The 27,358-nt window shown below is 38.9% G+C and overlaps 1 protein-coding gene across 2 annotated transcripts in view; it reads right to left on the bottom strand.

The window, feature by feature from the left end:
• Drgx (Dorsal root ganglia homeobox) overlaps window positions 1-27,358 on the bottom strand; it is a 124,847-nt gene that overhangs the window by 24,590 nt on the left and 72,899 nt on the right. For both annotated transcript variants that reach the window (XM_076786930.1, XM_076786937.1), the window contains one exon: window positions 15,360-15,565. In XM_076786930.1, coding sequence (XP_076643045.1) covers window positions 15,360-15,565 — 206 coding nt within the window. The remainder of the gene's footprint in view (window positions 1-15,359; window positions 15,566-27,358) is intronic.

The following is a 27,358-nucleotide window of genomic DNA, read 5'->3' as shown; positions in this document are numbered from 1 at the left end:
AGGTCCAATATTAAAAGAGAAAGCTAATGTATTTGCCACATCTCTGAACCATCTTTCTTCTTTATCTTTTGTTCACAACTTCACAAGTCGTAAAAATCAACTGTCATACAAAGCCTCTATAAAGAATCGAATATCGAATTTTTGATTTTTAAATCTCTCTTACTCGGAACCTCGATAATACGAAACCTCTATAACTCGAAGATTTTGTCCGTTCCCTTCAAGTACGAATTATCGAGGTTCCGCTGTATTTAAATCGGAGACCATAGTTGTTATAACCAAAAAGAAAAAAAGTCATGGAATAACGAGTATTTCATCGACTAAAATCGCATTGGTTACAAATAAGGATTATAAGTAACCGAAAATTTTTCTCTTGTTGGTAAAAGTTATCGTTGAGAGAAATTTATTTCGATCACTTATAACAGTTATCAATACGAGAAACTTATTTCGATCGCTCATAACAGTTATTGATGAAGGAAATTTATAATAATTATTATTAAATAGTACAACTTTCAAATGGTAGACAATAAATTATTTAATAAATTTTCTACTCATGAAATTAATTGCTACAATAAAAATTTAATGTGACAAACATGAGTTTTTCCAAATTTTCTCCTGTCAAATTACACTGCAAGTCATCTAACGTTAATTTTAGAGCAGAATAGGTTTGTTCGACGCTAATCTGAGTTGCGGACACAGCGTGAATTATGCACGCTAGTTTATATTTCTAATATATTTCTGATTTTCCCAGTTGAAAAAATGTTGAAAATTTTTTTTCAGATTTTGTGTTGTTCTTATGGTCTGTTGATTCGTCTTGTTGTACGAAACCTTCTCAATGAATTTCACAGGCTTGCTCCATCCGAAAAAGAACAGACAACTCAGTAATTAAATAAGCAACTGAAATGAATTTTCTCATGAATAATTATTATGAACAAGTGAAAAGAAATTCAATCATCGATAACTGTTATGAGCGATCGAAATGAACTTGTCTCATTGATAACTGCTTTGAGCAGTCGAAACAGTTTTTCTTCATCGATTTTTCACACTAATAACTGTTATTTCTAACCAAAAAGTATAAAAATCGATATTTTTTAATCGTTTTGTTCTTCGAATTTTTTGCTTTATATTTTGTCTATATTATCTTAAATTTCAATAATAATCAACTGTTTATTAATGATTTTTATCGTGGAAAATTTTAGAATAACTGTTATTTTTGGTCCCTGATTTAAATACTTGTTGGATCCACTGCATGCCCAAAGAAATACATCCAGCGAATAATGTCACATGAAGACATTTTTATAATTCTACTAATAGCATATTATAAATATTGGAAATCGCTATTTTCTGGGTCCTATAGTTCTAGTTTTAACCCTTTGCACTCGGAGCTATTTTATATGTTTCCCTTCAATATATTTTTTTCATGTTATACATACGAAAATGGTGCAGTTTACTCGTACAATACTGAATTGTTTAGTAATTTATTAATGTAAAAAATATTTTGAATACAGCAATTTTTAGTGGCGCCTTACAGTCGCCAATCGAGTACTGAGGGGTTAATATGGATTCGCTTACAAGTGTGAGAAGATTCTGTAGTGAAGACTATGCTTCCTAATCAGCCAGCAACGACTACGGCGAGAAGATGAGGGTGCCGGAGAGAAGACGACGCGCGAAGTGGAGGAAAAAAAAGTAACCGAGTGTAAGATGAGGAACGGGGCTGAAGGCGCCACTTAAGCTGTTTTAACTACACCTGGTTCTCGTACGCAGATATGGAAGGATAATTGCGTGTAGGGGGTGGCATTCATAGCTGGTCAGAGGGGCGGCCTCTTGTCAGTGTACATGTTCAACGAGCCGACAGCAACCGCGGTGGCCGAGTGTTTCTTAAAACGCTCGAGTTCTGCTAACGAGGCTAACTTGACATAATACCAACTGAAATAGACTTTATTATACCCAGCGGCCCGCTACGTCTTCGCAAGTATCTTCAGACTGACGATACAATGTACTGTCGCTTTCCGTGCTCGTATAGGGGGTGGGCTTCGCGTTGCAACCACCCCTAATCATTCAACGAACGTGACGGAGATAATCTCTCCATTTTTTATGTTCCTCTTAAGAGGCTAGACCGCCCCTATCGTTAAAAGAAATCGAATTTCTTTTCGATTTTCTTGCAGTTTCATGCGTGTGTTACGAGCAAGGGCCGAGCGGTTTATGGTTTATAGAGGAATATGGTTGCCCATTGTTAGTAATGGCCTCGTAACTTGAATATTATACATTTAATTGATACTGTTGTAAATGTCTTCATATATGCAGGATTTCAGGAAAAAGGGGGAACCGTCATCGAACCAGCGACCTCACTAGTGGTAGCTGATCAGCTAACGCGCACACCCACGGAACCCTCCATCTTTTGCTAATCTCAATACGGAGTTGGTCTGAGGAACGGCCGTCTCTAATACACGTCGGAACATGTGATGTGGCAACACCGCATACAGATAGAACATCAGTCCGATCAGCTGCTCGGATCATAGCATATAGAAACGGCCGTGATACAACGCGAACGACTTCGAATCAGTTCAAATCGCACTGATGACAGCGTTGTCAAATTTACCATGTTCCGGCCTGTACTAAAGATGGCTGTGTTTGGGGGGCCTGATCCCACATACATGTACGTTATTCAAAGAATGACACACTTTATCCCGCATATAATACTTTATTTGTATAATAAAGGTGCTGCTCTGGATAACGATATAGTGTTTCTGGAAAATTGGGCTGTTCGTTTTCACGAAGAAATTATGCGCGCGTTTGTGTCAAATAGAATTTATTTTAAACTTGACAATTGCCCTGTCACCGGCCGAACTAACCTTGGGTGACTAGTTAAATTGGATACAATGAATTGTAGCGGTGGTACGGTATAGCGCGATTACTGACTCTGATTCTGAAGCTGACTTTTTCGGATGCGAACTTTGCCGATTCTGCCGCTCTGCTCCGAGGCCCGCTTACTCGTCACCTCGGTGGTGACGCGATTTTTTGGCCATGGGCCCGTTTTCGGGGGAAGAATCATCCCCATTCGTTGATTTGACTTGAGGGCGGAGGTTCTTCTGAAACAGCCCTCACCGGTGGAGGAGGAAGTCCCCACCTCAAGTCAATAAGGGAGAATTCCCAAAATGCGCGATTTATGGGACCCCGGAGCAGCGCGACGAAGGCCTGAGTGGCCCATGTACGCCGTGCTAGCCAAGTGGCTAGCAGCTAATTTATTGCCCCTTGGCCGAGGTCCGGTGACGAAGACCAAGGGCTGGAAAAAATGTGCGTTTACTGTCTCTGGTTTTCGTCCGTTTGACGAAACCCAGAGACACGGTTATTGGGGTTGTAGCGCAACCCGAGCGTGCCTCGCGTCGTGCGGAAGAGGATTTACGACCCCTTGTCCGCCGCGTGTAGTGGGCCATAAGGCCCGCTGTGTCCGAATCCGGAACCCTCAAGTACCTCGCGGACGGTACACGGTATGAGGGTCGCACGGATTGACTTATGGCCACTTTTCCAATGCCATCAGCTCGAATCCTCAAGCGCCTCGCGTGCGGCAACTCAAGGATTAGCATTCTTCGTGATTAGTCGAAGGACGGACAAAAATCGGAAAAGGGCTTAGTCACGCATGTGTATTTTTTGGGTGAAAGAGCATGCTCCGTGCAGCTGTAACATCCTCGCTTGCGTTACGGCCGGAAATGCGAGGATTCACGGTACTTTTGTCTGCAAGGGATCGAACAGTTTCCGCGGATTCTGTATTTAGTGTGTAAATAACTTTATACCTAATAATGACTTTATGTGAGATTGTATGTGAGATTGTACTATGCTCCGATGCGCTCAGGCTGGCTGCTTTTGCCGGACGATTATAGTCCTGACTTTACGGCCCCGCCTGGGGCCTTCTGTCCCCGGGAACAACCGCCCCTTAAGCCACTTACACCTACAACGCCATGGTACCGTTGTATTCCAACAGATACAACCCGAGCGATAAGATTGTATCATGTGGGAACGGGCAACTAAGAATTGCTGGATCTGAATGGTGGGTTAAAATTGACTGTTACACAAAATTACCTTGAACTAACTTGTATGTTACAGGAAACTGGTTCTGTTACAACTGTTATTGCCACGGTAAGAATCTAGTGTGTATGAATAATATACTGTAGTTACCCAGTTAGCCAAATGCTGTTTCGAGTAAATTTTGCGCAATGTTTGTATAACTTTGCGAGCAAAAGGCTTGTCCATTTGGTACCAAACACTGCTCGGAGCAGAATTTGGTCCCTGTTTTCTATGAATTTGATACTACAACTTGTTGACAAATTCCGAGCCCAATGCGGAAACAGATGGATCGGAATTTGAGTGCAAAGTTTGCAGGCAAAATTCAATACCAGATTGAGACCAAACATTGGCTTCGTTGTAGAGGGCAGGTCGGTCGCACTAAGTCCTTGCTCTACGAGTACATATCGGGCAAAATCGGAGTAGAAAAGAATTTTATTTAAACTTCTAAATTATATAATTTTAAGTTTCATATATTTTCAATAATTTTAATTCCGTTTTCCCTTACACAGCAAGATTTACTCTTAGATCAAGGTTAGGTCCGCTTTTAGTGCGACCGACCTGCCCTCTATAACTATGGAATTTTGGCTGCAAACTGCAAATGAAGTTATTTATCAAACAACACCGATGACCTTGATAACTCCGAAAAAAATGACTATCGTAAAAATATTCTTACCAGATATTTCATCCACTGACACTATGCACATTACGTAACAAATATTTTCTGCATCACAATAATCTAAAGAGATATTTAGGTGGCCTTACTTAACCCCTTGACTACGGCAGACTTTGATACGCACCGGCCGTACCATACGGCAGGAATTGAGTTACGATGTGCGCCGAGAACGACGAACTTTTGGGTAGGGATGCATTTTTGTGAAAACTCAATAATAAATAAATAAATAAATTTCAATAATCAAAAAACTGAATTTCACTATATTAAAACAATATTATTTATTTCTTTGAACCGAATTAGTATAAATATTACGAATTTAATGTTAATGTAAATAATAAAGCCAAACTGTGTCGAGCACCTATAGGCGTTCTCAGTGTCACAAACGCAAAATTTCTAAGCGCCTAGAGGCGCCCACAGTAGCCAAGGGGTTAAAAGGACCACCATGTATGACATACCCTTTCGTTCTGGCACTAAGCGGTGTTGAGCTGACAACTTCAAAAGAAGGAGAGGGGGTGGAGATTTCCTTGTTGCGAAAAAAACATCGTCGTCTTATATCGAAAGAAAACTGTATTCCCGAGGGTTAAAATTGAAGGGTTTGTATACTGTGAAATCTAAGTTGGGATGTTTTTAAGATTTCCATATTAGGAGAGCTGCTATTTTTACAAATTACAAAATTTCTTAAAAATTTTACGCTATACTTTAAAAAATGTTTCATTTCAGACTTTCAATTTTTGTCAGCAATAGCGACCATCCATCGAACACCAAGAATAGGCTGTTTCAAAAGCAACGAATAACCGTGTCATTTTTTAATATTTTGTTCTGAAGACTAATTTTTCAATAAAAATAAAAAACGTGCTACTACGTAAAGCTGAAAATGAGAATTTGTTTATAATAAAAGAAAATTTTCTTTCTTCTTTTTGGAATGTTTATACACTATCGTCCATATAGTACATACTGTACTATAAGTCTATACTAATTTTAAGTATTCGACTAATCTAGAATGGGGAAGTAAAAATTAAAAAACTAGAAAATTTGCTAAAAATCCTATTTGCAATATGTTTCTGTGATATAAAATTTCCATTGTTACAATATATTTTTTTTATTAAAAAATCAAAAACTTATTTAACTGGTTGTTTCGAAATCTTGGAATTCGAAAATTAGTTTTTCTACTACTTGGTAACTGTGTAACTAATTTTTATCCCGGCATAAAATGGATAATCGTTTAAAACTTCCATTATCCTGCCCCCCCCCCCCTAAAAAAACGGATGTATTTTTAATTCCCCTTAGCTAAACGGATCAAACCAAAGTTTAAAGAATCACAGAGGCGTAGGCAACGGGTTCATTAGCGGATTGGGATCGATAATAAAATAAACCTAGCTGCGCGAAGTCGATTACGGTTGCGCAAACAAATTCTCCCGCGGAAGACAAAACGCATTACAGAGAGCAAGTCGCAGAAATGATTATCTTTCGGTCGGGTAGGAAAAGTTTCGCTGCAGGAAGCTTGGAAAATGGTTTAATAAAATAAATACGATGAGCTCCGCAGCCCTGCCGGCTCCGAATTCGAGTTCGAGGGAAGGAGAACGGAGGTTGACGAGGAGAGATATAATAATATTCTCGGGGTTGCGGGGGCGAGTAATAGCTGAGAACAAAGCCGCAGTTCCATGGGGACCAGTCCTTCTTTTCCCTCCACCTCCATGGTATCGCCCTCTCTCTTTCTCCCTCACGCCATTTTTTCCCAATTCGAATTTAATCCGAAAGACACCGGTAATGGCGCTACTTCGCCTCCCCTTCAAACAGATAAACGCATTTAATCTTTCGACACTTGTTACGTAAATCTATGGATGGACGTTAAATACGCAAAAATAACTGTTTCGACATTTCTGTGTTTAATGACGTCGCGGGGAACTATTTTTTACAATGAATTGAATACCTACAATATAATATTCGAGACCAAAACGGCGAGTAAACAAAACATCGACACCTCTTTTGACATTATTTTTTTTATGAAATTATTACCAACATGTTCCTGACATTTTTCTGACTAAAACGACTGCAAACACGACACAATTCAGGTCACATTCACTTATTTAATTCACGGTGTAGTAGAACCTCGATTATCCGAACTAATCAGTGAAACATGACTGTTTGGATAATGAAACAGTTACCTAACTGCAGTATTGGATAAAACCTTTACTGATTCGTACAATAAATCGTATAGTGTATGGATCGCTTTATATTGAACTGTTTATTTGTGAAACACGTCTGTTCGGATAGTCGAGGTTCTACTGAATTGTCAACTGAACAAGCAAATATGCTCCGAATTTATCATATTTGGTTTCAATTTAATCAGAAAACTGTCACAAATGTATTCGAAAAAGTTTCACAAAGAAATAATGAAAAACAAACAAGTTTTGTTATTATTTTTTATTATTGTCACATCCATATTTCTGATTCCATGCTACGTTATGTGTCTTCCGTGTTAAGTTCTTCACAAATATTGTGAACATCACTTTCACATATACATATTGGGATATTGCTATATGTGTAGTGAACTATTCTTAGGGCCTTTTTTAGTGAAAAGGAACCTTTTTGTTTTTAAGCATTTTTAGGGATTACGTATGAAAGAAAAATTATGAAAATTATAATTGTATGAAGAGAGATCAAACAAAAGCTTCGAAAGAGATTAAGGAATAATTGAAAAATATATGTATAATCAAATAAATTATGACTAATCCTGCTGCGTTCTTCAGGTCTGATGAGGTTTGATCCACTCACATCTTTATTGCTTTATCACATTTATGATGGCTGCAGCAGGATTAGTTAACAATCAGTTGAAGAATTTGTTGTTTGTGAGTTCACATCCTTGAAGCCTGTTCATCATGTTGCAGCTATAAAAGGGGATTTCAAAGATTTGCTTAATATATTTTGCATCAACGTTTCTTATTCTATCTCGACCCTAGAGCATTTTGCAATTTTGCTTTAAATTATAGGGACTTTTTCACGTAGCTTTCTTGTGTAGTAAGTTTTTCATGGCATTCAGCATTTTATAGTGATTTTTATTTATAAGTTATTTCATAAGTCATACTTATGTTACTTTATTATAATTTATTCGCGTTCATATATGTTGTCTCAGAAAAACTACCAATTCAAACATTTCTCAGTACCATTTATACGCATTTTTGTATAACTTTCATAATTAATCATTATATAATGTATACTATAAAAATCGTCGGATTGTTTGGGACTTAATGGGTTAACAGTTCATCGTGTTTACATTAAAGAAATTAAAACGAATATTTTTCCGTGCAAAGCTTTAAGCGCATTAACGCGATTCATAGCCTAATGGTAAAATGTATTTTTCTTTCTCTATAGCGTATCCCTTTTTCGTCTTCCATTTTTTAATCTTCCTTTCTCCCGCTGTGTTTAATCCAACATGCGTGCATACATACATCGATAATGGCGTTGTTGTACTCCACCTCAACGTAAATACTTACTCTTTTGACACTTGCTACGCAAATCTGCTTTTCATTATTAATGGATTCAGCTTCCTCCGGTTCATGTTACTCCAACAAATGTACTGTAATTCTGTTTCCAGATATTTTTGTTAGATAGTAATGCTGATCTTTCGAATAAGGAACTGATTCAATTTATTCCAAATATAATAACAGAGTTTTAAAGTTTTCAACTTTTTAACTTATACATTAATATTTCTTATATTCGTTTAATCGAGTTGTTCAGTCTCAAATAGCCAAATAGTCCGTATTCTTATACGTAAACAAAAGTTCACAGAAAGGTTGCTATTAGTCCATTCAGAGTCGATCTTGTGAAATTGTAGGTTAGAACACTTTCACGTTCTGCTGTGTTTTGTAGTTTATTCGAAAACAAAGCAATTATATTTTCTGAATTATATGTATTTAAAATCACAATTTCATAAGCTGTTATTGTTGTGGTTTTTTTTTATTCTTGGGTAATCTTTGTTATTAAGTATAATCAAATTTTTTTATGAAATGCTGTACGCCTATTATGGGTAGATTCGTGATTTATTCGAACATGTTTTTCAAATAAATTTATTGACTGAGAAAGATTGTTATAAAATATTCAATTACTTATAATTAGATGCATTCGAAAAGAAAACAATGGAATCCTGACCAGATGAAGGCGGCTATAAATCCTGTCATGTTAAGTTGAAAATACAAATTTTCAAATAAAGAAGAATAATGAACCACTCAAATAAAAAAAATCACAGTCGAGACTTTATCATTATTAGGTGCAATTTAAAACAGTGAAAAGTTTGAAAGACTTTAAGAGTATTGATACATTATTTTCATTACATTCAAATTGTTAGTGGAAAATATAAAATTATATTTAATTCCTGTGTTTTGCAACTCATGTAAAAACTTTTTATTTTGCATAAAGATTCGGAGTCTAATCATTATTAAACATTATCTCAAATTGAGAGCACTACGTTTTCATATTAGGGCAGCCTGTTCCCAATGTGGGGACATTTCAGGGTTTCGCCGATTTAACAATATAAAAAGAAAACTAATGTAAAGATTCGTGGAAACACATCACAATACCATTTAATACATAATTTAGAATCAATGAATGACTTGACCTGTCTGCTTGTCCGAGCACTCAGTCCTTCGGGCCCATTGTACCCGGACCCAGATAGGACAGGACAACCAAGTTTAAGGGAGGCGCTCGTGTAGGTCGGTTTCCATGGTGAATTCCAGGAGCGGGCCAACATGCTAGCCTCAAGAAGCAATGCGCCGACTTTAGAGGGCCCAAGTAGCTTTCTTCTTTGGACCTCTGTGCTGTTGCAGCGCAGTATAATGTGAAGAGGGGGTTCGTCCTCGTCTCCCTATCTTGGGCAGCTAGAGTCATGTTGAATGCCCAGTCGCACCAAGTGCTTCCCAGTATACCAGTGACCCGTGATGCTGCCCACAAGTCGCTGTACCTTCGATCCCAGACGGCACAGTTTGACAGAGCTGGCCAAGTTGAGTTCTTTTACCCATCTTTTTGTCATGTCCGATGCTAAATTGAGAGGATAGTTGGTGGCCCCGTCCAGGCTGATTGCAAATTTTTTTCAGTCAGCGAGAAGTCAGTGTTTGAAAAGCGACGTGTAAGACATTCGGATTAGAAGAGGGCGGCAGGTGTGTCGACTCGCATCTCGTTGCCCGTAATTCGCATTACACGCTTTGAAATTCAAACGGGAACAGCCGAGCACGCGACTATGGTCGGAATCGTCGTCGGCGTCGGTCCTGAAACACGCGCATGTGCGCTCGTGGCGGGTAGCTAACTCTCTGCACACGGTGCAGAGAGGCGGCGAGCAAATGTCAGCCGTGTGCACTGCCAGAGCAGAGAGCAGAGAGAGCAGAAAGAGAGAGTACAGAGAACCTGGCTCGACGATCTGGCCAGCATGGCGCGGCGATGATCCACCCCCGCATCCCTCTTTACCCGCACGGGGCTCTAATTGGAGTAGGAGAAGAGGACCGGGGCACTGCATAAACGCGCCTATTTGTCCATTATTTCAGATTCCCTTTGTCTTCCCTAATGAAACAATGAGTCTGCGCCGTAATTGCGTCATAGCCGTCCTGTCCCTACCTTCCTCCTCCTATTGTGTACACCGCTGCCTAGCATGGCCTTCTCGTCTTATAATCCAGACAATGCAGCGGGATAATACCCGTGCCCCTCCGCTGGACGCGACGCTGAAGGATTCTCTGCCAGACCGTTTTCCACTGTTCCTCCTTGTTTTTCGCATTTCCTAAGCTCGTATACTCGGCCTATCCGTTCTTCACGTACCGATTCGACGGTGCTTTTCATCACGTTTCCTTTTTTTATTTCGAACGGACACTTTGACAATCGCTGTTGCTCGTACAGTGATTCATGTGATTGTTCAAACACCCTTAACAGCGGAATCAGTTTTTAGAAGTGGCATGACTTTAGCTTTCTGCGGTGCTAAAAGGATTAGCTTAGTAGATGAAGCGTGAAAATTTATAAAATATATTTTATAGATTCTTGCCAGGGGTATACAAGGTGTACGAAAAAATGTTTTGAGTAAAAACATTACCAAAAAATTGTTTTTTCAATAAAAGGTCAAGATCGCCTTGACTAAATAATTTTGGCTTCATATTATAGTAGCTAATGTTGAAATGAGTTCAACGATCTATAGTTTAACCTTAAGACGAACCTCAAAATATTAGCCCAATCAAGGGTAACGCAATCGTTATGTGCTAACAAATGTGTTTTTAGCCCTCAACTTTAAGAGCTGTTTTCACCCTTTCAATGTGGATATTTTTTTAAGAGATTGGGAATTTATTGAGCAATGCATCATTGTTTATGACATTTTCTTATTGAATTCAGTGGTCATGAAAACTAAACACTTCAAATCTATTTTCCAAAAATTTCCGAAATTATAAATTTTACTTAATACAGGTAGCTCACGGACAGTATCTGTTTTTCGTTGAAAATTTCTATCGGTGCAGGATCAGTACAATAATCACTGATAACTTTTGATTATTTATGATCGTAATAATAGTTGGTTTCCCTTCAATGCAGTTATTATTTAATCATTATTTGCTACTTCATTTGTGTCTACGGCAGAAATAGTTTGTTTCGAATTTATAAAACCATTAATTTCGCGTTTTGAAATATCGCAAGTAATATTAATTGTTATATCAGTGATCGATTAATTAACGAGGAGAGAAATACGGAAATATATAAATCCATGGTATTATTCCTCTTTTATCTGTGCATGATACCCATTCACCAAATTGCGATATCATGCTGTTTATTATTTATTAATCCGTCATCAGATTAAATTCGACAGTCAAGCTTTATTATCTTTGTTCCCATTACATGATGCTTCTATTCATCGCTTCATTTTTGTTGCTACCCGCTGTGGAATAAAATCAATTCGAAACAAAGTATTTTGTATTTTAAAAAACTCAAATGCAGCATTGTAAGAGTATCAATATAATTAAGGCTACTGTTCCTCAACAAGAAGTCGGAGTTTCTGCGGAACAACAGAAAATTATCCCCGACATAATTCGGTCCGTATTTGTTTTCACAGAGGGAAAGGAATTAAAAATCTGACATCGGCGATCGGATATCCTGCAGATGTTTCAACAGGATTTCAGGAGGGAATCGCTATTACTGCAGGGATTCTCTGCAGCGCGAATTACGCCGGTGCGAGTAAATATGGCCGGGAGGACGTAGCCAAGAGTACAAAGTAATCCCAGAGATTACCGGCTTATTCTGTCAGAAGATTATGTCAGGTCGAGGGTGTCAGCAGCTTCCTCGGGCATTGGCTGCACCCCAAAACTACTCTGTCCCTTGTGCTTTCATCCTTATGCCGACGATCCATCGCTGCGTATCAACGAAACCGACTACCGAAATCAGTTGTTTTCTACAGACTTAAGGGGCTGGTCTCCATAGATTCGCGATAAGGTAGAGTGACTACATTACCGTCAAAAAATGGTTATACGTGCTTCAAGTTTTCGTCCTTAAATAAGAATATTTTGTGGCTGGTAAAGGGCTCATTCGAAAGAGGAAGGTTCAATCTAGTGCGCGCTGGTCAGGAGCTGCCGAGATTATGCAGATATTTGGTAATATAAGCGTTAGAAGTAGACCAAAAATTGACAATGTGCATGCCGTGGAATCCAAGCATTTTTATGCCAGTGGATGAGTTTTCTGGATGATGTCGAGACCAGCGCGCACTAGAAAATATCTCCAGCTACAAATTGAGCTATAATTTGTCTTGATTCTGTTGTGAAGTAAAGGCGAAAACTTGAAGCACGTTTCTGACGTCAGAATTCATAATATCGATAATACAGAGCAAAAAATGTGACAAGTTTAGTCACAGACTTAACCCGTCGGATCAAGACCAAGACGGATCTTAAGTCTGTGTCTGAAGGCTGTGAATGGAAATTATTAATTAAAAAGTCACGTGACTACCCCGGGCCCTTAAAAGTTTGCACACCTTTAAACGGTTGGCAAATAAGCAAAATTCAACAATTCTTTTAGATATAAAATTTTGTTTCTTTAAAAAATTTAATATGTGCAGTGGATCCAGAAAGTATTTAAATGTATTTCCAATTCTCGAAAAATTGTCGATATTTAAATCCTAATAATTTTGTAAAAACAAATAGCACAACCATAAACCTGTACTTTCGCAAAGCAGTGTTCATTTTTCTGTGAGATGTTTTAAATATCAGCATTTTCAAATACGCACTCAAAAATTATTCTTGTAAATAAAACTTCACTAGATTTGAAGACTGAAGTATCCTCATTACAACGACTCCCTAAAAATTGATGCATGTTTTTGTATTACTGTTTTATGGAACAAAAATGAGGAACACGCTCGCTCGTGTAAACCCCTCATGGTGTATTTTATACTACTGTAAAGTTGGCGACACACCTCTCAGTCAAACCTTGATAAGATGACTAAAAAGAATCGTACATCAGTTTTTAAGGTGTCGCTGTAAAGAGGACACTTCACTATTTAGATAAAAATTTTTAGAATTTTTCACAGGCGGTTGCATGTATAGCATTTTCGAGAAAAAAGGTGTATTCAGTTTCTCGGCCACTACATCAAGCAAAAAATTCTTAGAATAAACTGAACAATAGATTATAAAACTAGAGACTTCTAGCTTTAAAATGGGTTCCGGATTAATTATCGTGCGATCATTTTTTACGAAATTGTCACACTTAGGATATAGGCAAATTCCCGAAAATTGGGTATTTAGTATTCAAATACTTCTTCTAATTATATGATATTTAAGTAGTATTTGCTGAAAAGTTGAGTAAAATATTTTAAACTAGAAGGTTGTGGCAACCATTTTTCCGAAGTCATTTCTACAAAACACCGTTTGTGGTGCCAGATGTATCTCCATGAGGTTTCACCTAATATACATACATAATATGTATTTATATTATATCATATAGATATTTATGCATTAAAGTAACTATAAGTATAGAATAAATACAAATTTCAAAGGAGTTCTTATTTTTGAAGCTGTAAAGGAAACCTCATGAGAAGAATATAAAATGTTGGACTAAAAGGATTTCCAAAAGTTTCTTTTACGTTAAATACAGAATTTTTGTATTATTTGAATTAGGAATTGAAATAAACAGTTATTTAAACAGTTATTTAAAAAAATTTGTACGTTTTGTTTACGAAGATTTGTTTAACCCTTAGATGAACTATTGGGGCCGATGCGGGCTCACTCAAATTTATATAAATAATTTTTTAATGTATAATTATGAATAATATACCAATTTGTAGATTTAGATCAAATTTTATTATCTTACTACCTTTTGTGGTTACCATTTCGATAGAGATGAATATTAAATACAATTTAATTCAATCATTTCATTTTTAAAGTAAATTTTGAAGGTCCACTTAATGGTTAAAAAATGGTTGGGTCATTATAGGTTAAGTGTTTTGCAATTTCATATACATATTTGACTATATATCAAGAAAGTACTGTGTAACGTTTGTGTCATAATCTTTATTATTATTTAAATTAATTTATGATTTCCAGACCATATCACTTTTCATGACTGCCATGATATCTCAATAAGGAATTGATGAATCTTCTTTTTTTGCACACATATAAAATAGAGATTCCTTCCTCTTTGGAACTAAAATTATGTCAATATAAACCATGGTTTTTTTATTATTGCTTGAAAAAGTTTCAACTTTAATGAATTTCTGCCTTATACGACTCTCATTTTGTTAACATTTTTTTTTCTGCATGGTTCTAGCTTTCAAGAGTGTGTAAAATGTCGATTCATTATTCAAATATCATAGCAGCCATGAGAAGTGATAGCCTGCATGAATTATAGAATAATTTAAATAACAATGAAGATAGTTGCATAATATTACAAATAAATCAGAATGTCAATGTAACTATGATAACTAGACTGCGGATTTTTATGCAAAATAAGGATTTTCTGCATTAATTGCAAGGAACAAGAGGCATGTGGACGTTTCTTTCCTTCTTCAATCATTTGAATCAGTCGAAAATAATAAATTCTTCTAATCTCTCTGTTGTTTTAAATTTCGTTCACTTATTTTTGTCATAAATGCATAAAGTCCGCAGTCTAATGATAACTATTTGATATTGTTATTGGTACTAACCAATGAATATTGTTCAGTATTTGTTAGAATCATGGATGATCCTTTTAATGTCAATAAGCAAAATATCTATCACTATAACAAACAAATTTATATTTCATACTTTCTATTCAAACTAAAACTTTTCAAAATTTATCTTTATCTATTCCTACGAGAAGCTTACAACTTTTGGATATTTTTCAAGGAAGTTCTGCGGCCCATTTTTTAAACGGGATCTATCAAAACGTTCCATCACTTGTCAAGCCCTAATTCTAAATTAAATAATACATGCTGTATCAAGGTACTTATTAGAAGTTATGCATTCCCGTCGGAACGATTTCCTTGAATCATCGCCTAGTTACTGGCAGTTTCTATGCTGTAGCGAAATGTTAATTAGACGTTCTCCCCCATAATTAACTAATTTGTGCCAGAGTCAGTGCGAGCTACTCGAGTCTGTCTTCGGTGTCACGTTTCGGGTCCCATATTTATTTACTCTACAACACTAACCTGAACTCTGGCCTCCGTGAGGTGAATCTTCATCGCTAGCTCTTCCCTAGTGAAGACATCCGGATAGTGTGTCTGCGCAAACGCCGACTCTAGTTCGTCGAGTTGTTGTTGGCTGAACGTAGTCCTGTTTCTCCTCTGCTTTCTTCTCACGAAGGAATCTTCGCCGACACCATGCAAGGCCGGATGGTACGGAGAGTAACTTGTATCTGGAACATAAACGATCGCGCACACTTCAATTAACAAAATTTATAAATAGTCAGGAAACAGGTTTATGCAAATTTAAATTCGTTGGAATCAACTATTGCTCAGCGAAGCGAAAGCTTGGACATTTCGACCCTACACTGTTGCAATACCCAGAGTACGTTTTAATTTTTATCACTTTGACACGTTAACCGTCGTCTCAGCGATCACAAAAATCGAGTAAAACCAAAGATATAAGAAAGAAAAGAAAAGTCAACACTAAATTATTGAATTTATAAAGATGCTTCTATGTGGATATGTGTGGACAGAATGCGAAAGAGAAACGTAATGAGTGAAAGACAATTTCAGTCAGTTGAAATGGTATAATGATATTCTTAAATTCTTTCAATCTTTGTATGGCTTTACAGTCATCCATTTTTTATATATACAATAAGAAGAAAAGACAATCACATTGATTGGTATGTATTGAAGTAAACTTTATTTAAAATTAAAGAAGTGGACTCACTTCACGAGTGTGCTGGAATGTGGGCATACTCACACCAATCAGGTCAGTAGACATGCATATACAGGGTGTCCCACCTAACTCGATCATCTAATATATCTCGCTTGTTTTTTATGATAGAAGAAAATTGCAGAGGAAAACATTAATTGGTTCAGAGGGGCAAATATTATGATAAGCAAAAAAATTTGTACAAGGTTATATTTTTTGAGATTTTCTTCTCCTTTTGGTGATACTAATCAGTACGTTTAAGAAATTCATCCGGATTTATTCGATCGTGAAAGATAACGTTACTTCTCTCAAACGAGGGTGTACAGTGATGCAGAGAAGATAGAAATGATTTTAGTGTATGGTGAAGCTAAAAGTAACTCAGTACAAGCATCTCAATTGTACGCAGAAAGATACCCTGAGAGAAATCATCCTTCTCGAAAAAGTTTTCACCGCATAGTTAAAATGTTTTATAAAACAGGGACTATTAAATCACTGAAAATAAAACGATCAAAGCCTGCTGCTGGAGAAGATGCCGAAACTTTTGTATTGACTACAGTCCATATTGATCATACTACAAGTTGTCGAAAAATTGGACGTTCTTTAGGCATTTATCACTAATGACATATGAATTTTTCGTACTCAAGGTCACAAGAAGGTCATAATATTACAGGTCGTTGGACTCGTCTTGACCTCGGCTGTCATATAGCGATAATAAAAATATATCATTCCATTTAAAAAACTTCAATGACCTTAAAATCTTAAAAAATATAACCTTGAACAAATATTTTTGCCTATCATAATATTTGCCTCTCTGAACCAACTAATGTTTTCCTATGAAATTTTCTTCTATCATAAAAAACAAGTGAGATATTTTAGATGGTCAAGTTAGGTGAGATACCCTGTATATGCATGGCTGCTGACCTGATTGGTGTGAGTATGCCCACACTCTAGCACACTCGTGAAGTGAGTCCACACCCTTAAAATTAAATATTTGCATAAACACTGAAGATAGAACCATAAAAATCAGCTTAGTACCTTAAAACGATATATGTATAAGGTGAGTGAGATTTGTAATTGAAGGTCATCGTATAAGGCATCGTTGAGTTTGTCTTGAGACCGGCAACAATGCTGTGATGTCACGTGTACATGGTGTCATTTTAAAAAAATCATCGATGACCTTGAAAAGTTGATGAAAAATCTGCATATAATCTTTGGTCAAAAATCGAACACTTGGTACGTAATAATCTAACCGTTTTATATCAACGAACAAAACTGACTGTGGAACTCGAAACAGAATTATTGAAATGGAAACTTTCATACTTTTATTAATTCGACTATATTCAATTGAATGAACTGCTACTATTTTTCATCTTTTCAGAAATTTCATTAAAACATGGAGAACTTTTCCCATTAATCGAAGTTTGTTTTGATCCATTATAAACAGACTGCGGAGTTTTGTGCGAAATAAAAACTGTTTCTTTCCTCAATAATTTAAATCATTAGCTTTGTCATAAATTTATAAAATCTGCAGTCTATCTATACCCTATAGAGCGATGTAGCAGAGTAATGGTTGTGATTATGTTTTTTTTTGTATTTCACAATCCAAAAACTCGGAAAGAAATTCACATTACTTATGCGGCTACCTAATAGGTATGATAACAACATTTACTTTTGCGTCAAAATAAGCCTGCATCTATCATCCGAGGCTTGCCAATTTATATTTTTTTTTTCAACTGAAAATTCATGTTTCGTTAACATTTTGATACAATATTTCTACCAAACTTGAAAATCAACTTTTACTACAATCTACTATCTAAATAAATACAATTTTATTAGGATCTACGAGGTGTGAGAATGTTACAAAAATCATTGTTACGATAAACTTGTTTCTTTTCTATTGTAAGTTTGGAGTCAACGACACAGGTTATTAGCGACTGTATCTCTTTTATTATTAAATAAATTGTGCTGATTTTATTTGTCTTTTATGGGCATTGGTGTGGTATACACCAGTGTTAAGAATATTATTGCATCAAATCTGCAGTCTATTTATGAATAATAAGTTCTTTTCAATCAATCTGTTGAAGTCAATAAATCTGCAATTAATTACCGAGCTGCAAACTGAAAAACTCGTGTACGAGTGTTTGAAAATGAGAAAGAGTTGGTTACACATTTGAACAAAAATCGTTGTGCCGTCTCATGGGTGATCGAAGCGCGCGCAGACAAAAGGACCAAAGGGGATGAAGAGAAACGATCGTATTGGCCGCGCGTAGATCCGCAATCCAGTGGGGGGTAAACGTTACGAAACCCAGAGAACCGCTTATTAATGATGCAAAGCAATCAGTGCAATTAATTACCGCGGCGCTAAGCCGAGGCTTAGCGAAAAACACAAATTAATTTCCTAAGCTCATAAAAATTCATGGGGCTCGTTCGGTGTCGAACAACAGGCCAGCTCCGACGAGTTCTGCTATTGACTGCACTAGATTCTATCGTGCTCGTGTGTGCTCGATGGATTCACCTGCCAAATCCCATTGGATTACGAATTTTCGCCCATTCTATTGTTACAGATATGAATGGACTACCCATATCTACGCGATTTTTTATTTTTATAAAAAATAGTCAATGACCTAAAAACGTCTAGAACGTTTGCATAAGTTCCATTTAAAGCATGAACCACGAAATCCTTTTTTAAAAATTGCTCTACCATTTCAAGTGTCGATAAGAACCAATAATAAATTTTGGTTTGAACAGGATCTACAAATTGTGAACATCTTTCTACAACAGGAACATATATTTTGTTTATCGATATTAAAAGTTTTTTCAATACTAGCTACAGACACTGAATACTATTCAATGGACAGTACTATAACAATATTAAGTATTAATCATTACAGTTAAATTTATATTCTGAATACGTTACTTATTTGTAATATGTATGTAAATAATCCAGAGCTCAACAGTTGTTTGTTTTTCTCTTATGGAAGTTTTCGTCAATAAACGTTCAAATAATGAAACAATAATAGAATAAAAATTATAAATATTGAGATATCCGCAGTCAGATTTCTAAGTATGAGTAGTTGCATAATTAATGGACAGTACTCGCACAAGGGCTTACCATTTTAAAAATCAGAAGAAGAATCAGATCACCATATAAATTCTCTTATAAAACTAATAGTAAGTCTAGCTAAAGTTCCGAAAATCAGTCAAATCCGATTGAGCTGGGTAAATAGGTTCATTTTACTTTAAAAACATATTTCCCAAAAGAATTGTTGGTGTCTCGAAAAAATGTGTTTATCATTCTCATATCATTTCCTACCTTATGGGACACTCACTACAGCGAATTCTGCCTTTTTCAATTGAAAAACACGTGTTTTAGAACGGAGCCCTTCCCCCTACATCTGCCCCAATCCCAAGCTAACGCAGACCTAACCAAAATTCGTCGGTAAGGCAGACAATTATACTAATATGACACAACATTTTTTCAAATCGCCAAAAATCCTTTTGGGAAATGTGATTTCAATGCAAAATGCGGCTATGTGCAAAATTCGAGCTCAATCCGATTTGACCGATGTTCGAAACTTCAGCCGTAAGTCTTGTTCAAAAATGTTCTCGGCTCGTGTAATATATAAAAATAGTAATATGAATACTTAAAAAAAAAAAGATAGTATTATGATATTTGAATAACCATAAAAATTCGAAAATTTGTGACTAATAAAAATCTACAAAAACTGTATTGAACGAATACAGATAAATTTTGAACCGGATACATTGTATAATTAATATTTGTAATTTTTATAAATGCTTTGCGGTAGACAAACGTCTGCGAATCTTTTCAATAGATTTATTTGAATTCCAGACGTTTCCACCGCAAGCACCGTTTTCCATTTGTTTTTAAACCGATAAACATAAAAAACTCTTCGTCCGGGGGAAGATAAAATTCACATTAGTTGGGAACAAGTCTCTCACGGCGGAAACGAACTTTCGTAACCAGCGCGGAACAATTACACCGTTGAGCAAACTCATATCGTGTCACTGTCCAATAGTCTCCCGCCTCTGCAAAATTAATACAACCGTTCGCGAGGATTTTCGCGTGTAGTATATATGTCGTTGCAATTAAATTTCTCGCGATCGATGTCCTGTCCTCGTGTTTAATGGCAGTCTTCTCATCGTGGAAAATATGTATACCCCCCCCCCCCCCTCCCCCAAAAAACATTTTCTCCAATTACCTCGATTTGTTTATGGATCGCTAATTTTCAATTTGGACTTGCTCTTTTCGCGTAGAATGTTTTCGATGTTGTCGCCAACGTGCTGCAATTTATCGAGTTTCAATAATGCCGAAACGAAATTTCCGAACGAAACATTTTACGTGTAGCAGCGTTTTTATTTTGCTCTTAGGTGGTTTCATAAAACCATTTAATGGAGAACATAACCTTCTATTTATTCGGACATGCACATATTTGAAGTAACTTTCATTCATTTTATTTCAGTTTGTTTCTATGAAATATAATTATGTATTTTTAAACATTTTTAGTTTATCAAATGACTAGTCCGGCTATTCTATTTATTACATATGCTTCATCGTTATTAAATTTAAGAATTTTCATTGTACTTACAGCATATTTATACGATAATGTTTAGTCTAATATTTATTGAGAATATTTTCATAATATTAGATTTTGTAAACATAATTTAACACAGTAGTGGTAACAAAAGTTATGATATTTTAAAATAATAACAATGTAATTTGTGGATGATAAATTAAAGAATAATGTGGAATTATCCAATGATATTTATAGAAATGTATTTTTATCTACAGGAATTGATTCTGCTGATGAAATAATAAAAACATTTTTGAAATTCATACATCATTTAAATAACTGCAATTCAGCGAACACACTAAGAATATAGCAAACCATCTCTTTTCCTACGTACAAAAAACATTAAACTCTGTATTCTGATTTCACGAAAACCAATTGTAGCGGCCAGCCTGGGACATCTGGTTATGGCATGGGTACTGCTTTACGCTCTTGGAACGTGACTTTGGAGGTTTTTAGAAATTAGGTACGGAGTGGCCTTGTCACCGTTTTAGCTAATGTCCCATTCCTGTCCGTTCCCAGGGCGTAGCACTTGTATATAGCTGTCTAGGCCCATGCCATAAATCTGCCAGGGGTCCCATCCTGCCCTTCTCTAGTTTCGCACTTGACGATTGCCAGACGCCCTGGGTCTTTTCCAGGCTCTGGCAACTCTTCACCCGTGGTGAGTGGTTGATGGCCCTTGGTTCATCAGGATGGCCTTGGGGCCATCAGGATGTTCCTCGGTCCCATCTTCCACTTTCCAACCGTCCAACCCCCAATTGGTCCTCGTCTTGGCCAATCCGGGATATCTATCGGCATCCAGGGAAGGGAGGAAAATCCCGAAGTAGAGGGAGGATCTACCCTTACGTGGGTTCTTGGCTCGATCCTCCCAATCAATTGGCTTCCAAGCACGCTAGAGAAAACGACTTTTCCTAGCTGCTCTCCTGTACTCTATTCATTTTTGTATTCGGTTACGGCTCAAATCCATCTTTGTAAATACAGTCCACTGCTTTAGTTTTGTTACATTTGGTCTCCTTTCTTACAAGAGGAAACTCCCATCCTTAGTCGACACATCGCGTGTAAATCCACATCAAAAGCTCGAACATCCTTCGGGATACCCACGAGCAATCAACATTTGGTCCTTCGAGCCGGATACTCGAATAAGTTCGTGCTTCACGGAAGACAAGGAGTCTTGCTGCTGCCATTTCGTGTCCGACTGGACAATCCTCATTGGGCTGCAGCATTTTGGGACTACCAGGAGACTACGGGACTGTAGCTGCCGTCATCTAGCCTGCAGTTTCTAGGAAGGCGTTTGCGTGCCCAAGACGTACTTGGAACACGGCCGCTCTCTGGAACTAGCTGACTGCCAGGAACCGACGAGCATCCCGTGAGACGATCCTGCTGAAGTTGTTTGTTAGCGCTGATCCACTCCTGTCATTCTCCGTAAGTTTTTCCTTGGTTTTAACTTGAGTTCGCAATAGTGTACAAGTATGGAAGCTCAATTCAAAGGTTTAATTTCCGAACGCGGGGCCGCTAAGGCTAAGCTGACAATTTTTAGAAAGTTCGTAGAGTCAGCCGATGTCAACGCGGACATAGTATCTTTCGAGAAGCGCGTTCGAACAAATGAGGGTCTATACGACAAATTTGATAGAATTCAAACGCAAATTGAAGCATCCGTCGTAGGAACTCCTGCATTGGAAACGCATCTTGCTGAGCGTGAGCAATTTGAAAACACGTATTTTAACACTCTTTCTCACGCCGAAAGGCGATTGATTGCTGCTCGCGGTGAATCTGCAAGTAATAGTGCATCAACTAGCAATCCTACTCCTACGCCTTCAGATTCGTACCCCGCGATTCGTTTGCCCGTAATAAAGATTCCCACCTTCGATGGCAATTATAGTCAGTGGATTCGATTTCGGGATACTTTCACATCACTAGTTCACGACTGCGACAAATTGAACGACATAGATCGATTCAACTATTTAGTTTCTTCGTTGTCCGGTCCGGCTGCGCGAATACTAGAGTCATTTGGTGTGTCAGCCACAAATTACAAATTAGCTTGGTCGCGTTTAAGGCAGAGGTACGACGACCCTAAATTTCTAGTAGCCCATCATGTCAATTCACTCCTAGACCTCGAGCCATTATCTAGAAAGAGCAGCGGAAAGGCTCTTAGTGAATTTGTGGATAGCGCGGTAAACAATGTTCGCGCATTAGAGTCTTTGCTAAATCCAGCAGAAATTTGGGATGCACTCATTAGCACGTACTTAGCAAGAAAGTTGGATACCGCTTCGCTAGATGATTGGGAGAAACGCACTATGGAGTCAAAGGTCCTCCCATCTTTCAACGATTTCGCTGCATTCTTAGAAACGCGGTCGCAATACTTAGAGCGCAGGGACAGTAGCAAGCCATCCGTTGCTATTGCCGTTAGTGATCGCACTCCCTTCCCAAGGAACCGTGAAATTAGTAAGAAACCATTCGTAGCAACATCGCACGTCGCTAGCAAATCTAGCAAATGTGGGCTATGCGACGGCGAGCATGCGTTGCAAAATTGTACTAAACTATTAGCCATGTCCCATGTGGAAAGACATGCTGCCGTAAAAAGGGCACGGGTGTGTTTCAATTGTCTCGGTATGGGGCACAGCGTTAAGAGTTGCACGCGCGGCAACTGTAGAAAATGTGGTAAGAAACACCACACATTGTTGCATCGAGAGGAGGCCATTTCTGTTCCTGAGCATCAAACAGAAGAATCTCCCTCCTCATCTCATGTAGGGCACGCATGCCACACTAGCTCGGCAAATCTTGAAGCCGAATATGTAGTCCTTTCTACCGCGGTGGTTTACGTCACGGACAGTAAAGGTAGAAAGCACAAATGCCGCGCGCTATTAGATTCGGGTTCTCAAATAAACTCAATCAGTCAGAATTTGGCACAAAAACTAGACCTTCCACATCGTACAATAAATACATCTATTAGCGGGTTTAACAGTTCAAAGACCAGAATCAGGTCATCAATAGAGTTAAAAATGTCGTCCATCCGCGGTAATTTCTCGTCCAGCCTGTCATGCTTAGTGGTCCAGGACATTACCGAAAACATGCCGAATGTGCCATTGCACAGATTCAACGTTCCCGTTCCTCCTGGGACTTATCCCGCGGATCCCGAGTTTTATTCATCGGGTAGAATAGATTTGTTAATTGGTGCAGGTATCTTTTGGAATCTGCTGTGCGTAGGCCAAGTCAAAATCGGGCTTGGCAACCTAGCTTGGCAAAAAACTCGTTTGGGATGGATTCTGGGAGGCCAGCTTTCCTGGTCAAGCCCAAAGGACAAGTGTCGTTCAGGTCGCACTTGTAATCTGATTAGCAACACCGAATTGCATAATTCCATGACTCGCTTCTGGGAAGTAGACGAGGCTTGCGATAGAAAGCCGGTAGTTTTAGAGACGGATATTTGTGAGCAGCACTTTGTAAAAAATACCACGCGAGATGATCACGGTCGGTTTATCGTGGCAATCCCATTCAATAATCGACTACTAGAATTAGGAGAATCTCGTGCTCAGGCCGAAAGGCGTTTACTTAACTTAGAGCGGAAATTCCGCAAAAATCCGGACCTTCGCACAGAATATTCAAATTTCATTCGTGAATATTTAGAATTAGGCCACATGAATAGAATAGATGAAGTTTCCGCTGCCACAATTTCCAATTGCTTCTATCTGCCTCACCATGCGGTCTTCAAGGACTCTAGTACGACCACTAAGCTTCGCGTAGTTTTCGACGGCTCGGCGAAATCGACAACAGGGATTTCGCGCAATGATGCGGAGTTAGTCGGTCCGATAGTACAGGACGAGCTTTTTAGCATCCTATTGCGTTTTAGGAAATTCAAAATAGTTCTATCCGCCGACATCGCCAAGATGTACAGGCAAGTTCTAGTTAGAAAAGAGGACCGTAGGTACCAATTGATTCTTTGGCGGTTTAGGGAAGAGGATAACATAGATACCTATTCTCTTAACACGGTAACTTACGGTACGGCCTCCGCCTCATACCTGGCAACCCGCGCTCTACATCAAGTAGGCATAGACTGCGCGCGCTCATCTCCCCATGCTAGCGACGTAATATTACATGATTTTTACGTCGACGATTTGCTCACTGGTTGTGACACGGTAGATGAAGCCATCGCATTGCGTGAATCGCTCGAAAGGATCCTAGCCAAGGCCGGTTTTTCCTTGCGAAAATGGGCAAGCAACGATCCTAAATCAATTGGACACGTTAGCGGCGTGACACAGAACTTAGAATTTAGAATCTTGGACAAAGAGCCGAAAACACTCGGGTTATTGTGGTCCGTGTCCTCCGACCAATTATCTTATAGTGCGCAAATTAGAAAACATACTAGAATCACAAAGCGTAACATCTTGGCTGAAATAGCGCAAATATTCGACCCCTTGGGCCTCATCGGCCCTGTTATAGTTAAATCAAAGCTTTTCATGCAAGAACTTTGGCAGATGAAGGTTGGTTGGGATGAAACCCTCTCCCAAGATCTTCATCTGCGATGGTTGAATTTCAGAACTGAACTAGATGAACTTTCGTCGGTCAAAATTCCTCGACTCGCTCTGTTTTCGAACTTGGATATAGAAATCCACGGTTTTTCAGACGCGTCGGAAAAGGCTTATGGGGCCGCAGTCTATGTCCGTTCGCGTAGAAGCGACGGCACTTGGGTCGCGCGGCTATTATGTGCGAAGTCTCGGGTCGCGCCATTGAAGAGCGTAAGCATTCCCAGATTAGAATTGTGCGGTGCGTTGCTAATGGCCCAATTAATAGAAAAGGTTAGGCGATCCCTTCGCATTGTCTCTATGCGTGAATATTGTTGGACTGACAGCCAAATAGTACTTGCTTGGCTTGCCGAAAGACCGTGCCGATGGAAGGTATTTGTTGCCAATCGCGCTGCCGAAATTCACAAACTCACTGCATCTTCGACCTGGAAGCATGTACGTACCGCGGATAATCCTGCTGACATTTTGTCTCGCGGCTCTAGCGCACCCTTGCTTATAGGGCATGATCTGTGGTGGTATGGTCCAAGCTGGCTATCGCTGGACGCCAAGGATTGGCCCATACCGGACGCTAGTATAGTTGACGTGCCTGACGCTCGCCCCATGTCTATAGTTCAGTTGAGCGTCACCACAAATCGTAGCCCACTCATAGTAAAATTATTAGAGAGATTTTCTTCGTACGACAAGCTACTTCGGGTCATAGCATACCTATTTAGATTTCCAACAAACTGTAGAAATGCACACGGCTCTTCAACGGGTCATCGTGGCTCTCCATCCGTTTCGGAGTTGATTTCGGCCGAACGGGTCTTGATTCGAGCTGCCCATGCCCATTACTTTGACAGTGATTATCGCAGCCTGGCGCAACAAAGGGAAATAAACAAAAACAGTCCCCTAGTATCTTTGCACCCCTATCTTGATGAGCACGGGCTCATTAGGGTGGGCGGCAGATTGGAAAATGCTCCTGTTCCGTATGAACAGAAACACCCCATAGTTATACCGAAGTCGGGTCCACTGGCGGAATTAATCGTCCGCAGGGAACATTTTCGTCTATTGCACGCCGGAGGTCAACAAACCTTAGCCTCTCTTCATTCAAGATATTGGATCATCTCAGGTAGGCGGATTGTTCGAAAGGTACTGCGTCGCTGCGTCACCTGTTTTAGGACAGGTCCCGTCAGCGCGCAGCCCCTGATGGGCAATCTACCTGCCGACCGGGTTACACCTGCTAGGCCTTTCCATACCTGCGGAGTCGATTATGCCGGTCCTTTGCTAGTGGTTGACCGCGGACGCTCGCGTACGGCTCGGAAGGCGTACATCTGTATTTTTGTTTGTATGGCCACAAAGGCCATTCACCTAGAACTCGCAGTTGACCTTACTACGGATGCTTTTATTAGCTGTCTTCGCAGATTTATTGCTCGCCGGGGTAAATGTAAGGTAATTCACTCCGATAACGGGACAAATTTTGTTGGGGCTAGGAATGAACTTAGAGAGTTGGGTGCATTAATAGGCTCCGAGGCACACAATTGCACAATATCTGCGTTATTGGCAAAGGAGCAGATAGAGTGGCGTCTTATACCACCTCGTGCTCCTCACTTCGGTGGCTTATGGGAGCGCGGCGTCCGCTCGGTCAAGACGCACCTAAAACGAATAGTGGGTGAGCAGCGGCTCACGTTTGATGAACTGTACACGTTGCTTACTCAGGTTGAAGCTTGTCTAAATTCCCGCCCAATACATCCATTATCCGCTGATCCTTCCGATCTGAATCCTTTGACTCCCGGGCACTTCCTTATTGGTGATGCGTTGACCGCACTTCCTCAGGTCGACCTCACAGCTGTTCGCCAGAACAGGCTTTGTCGGTTTCAGCTAGTACAACAAATGCTGCAACATTTTTGGAAGCGCTGGTGCCGGGAGTATTTGAACGGGCTGCAGCAGCGACATAAATGGAAGGTCGACTCTCCTGTCGAGCCTAGGACTGGAGCCATGGTCCTCATCCAGGAGGACAACCTGCCTCCAATGAAATGGATGTTGGGACGCATTTTGGAGCTTCATCCAGGCCAAGACGGGAAGACACGTGTTGTTTCCCTTCGGACGGCGTCTGGCACTTTGAAGAGGCCCGTCACCAAAATTTGTTTTTTGCCGATCGCGGAAAATGATTCTGAGTCCCTTTTGTAATATTTGATTCAGTTGATCACTGTATATACTTCG

This window comes from Halictus rubicundus, chromosome 1 (genome assembly GCF_050948215.1).
Source record: "Halictus rubicundus isolate RS-2024b chromosome 1, iyHalRubi1_principal, whole genome shotgun sequence".
Classification (NCBI taxonomy): Eukaryota; Metazoa; Arthropoda; class Insecta; order Hymenoptera; family Halictidae; genus Halictus; species Halictus rubicundus.
The sequence above is the reverse complement of the archived record's forward strand: the minus strand, read 5'-3'. Positions and strand labels throughout refer to the sequence as shown.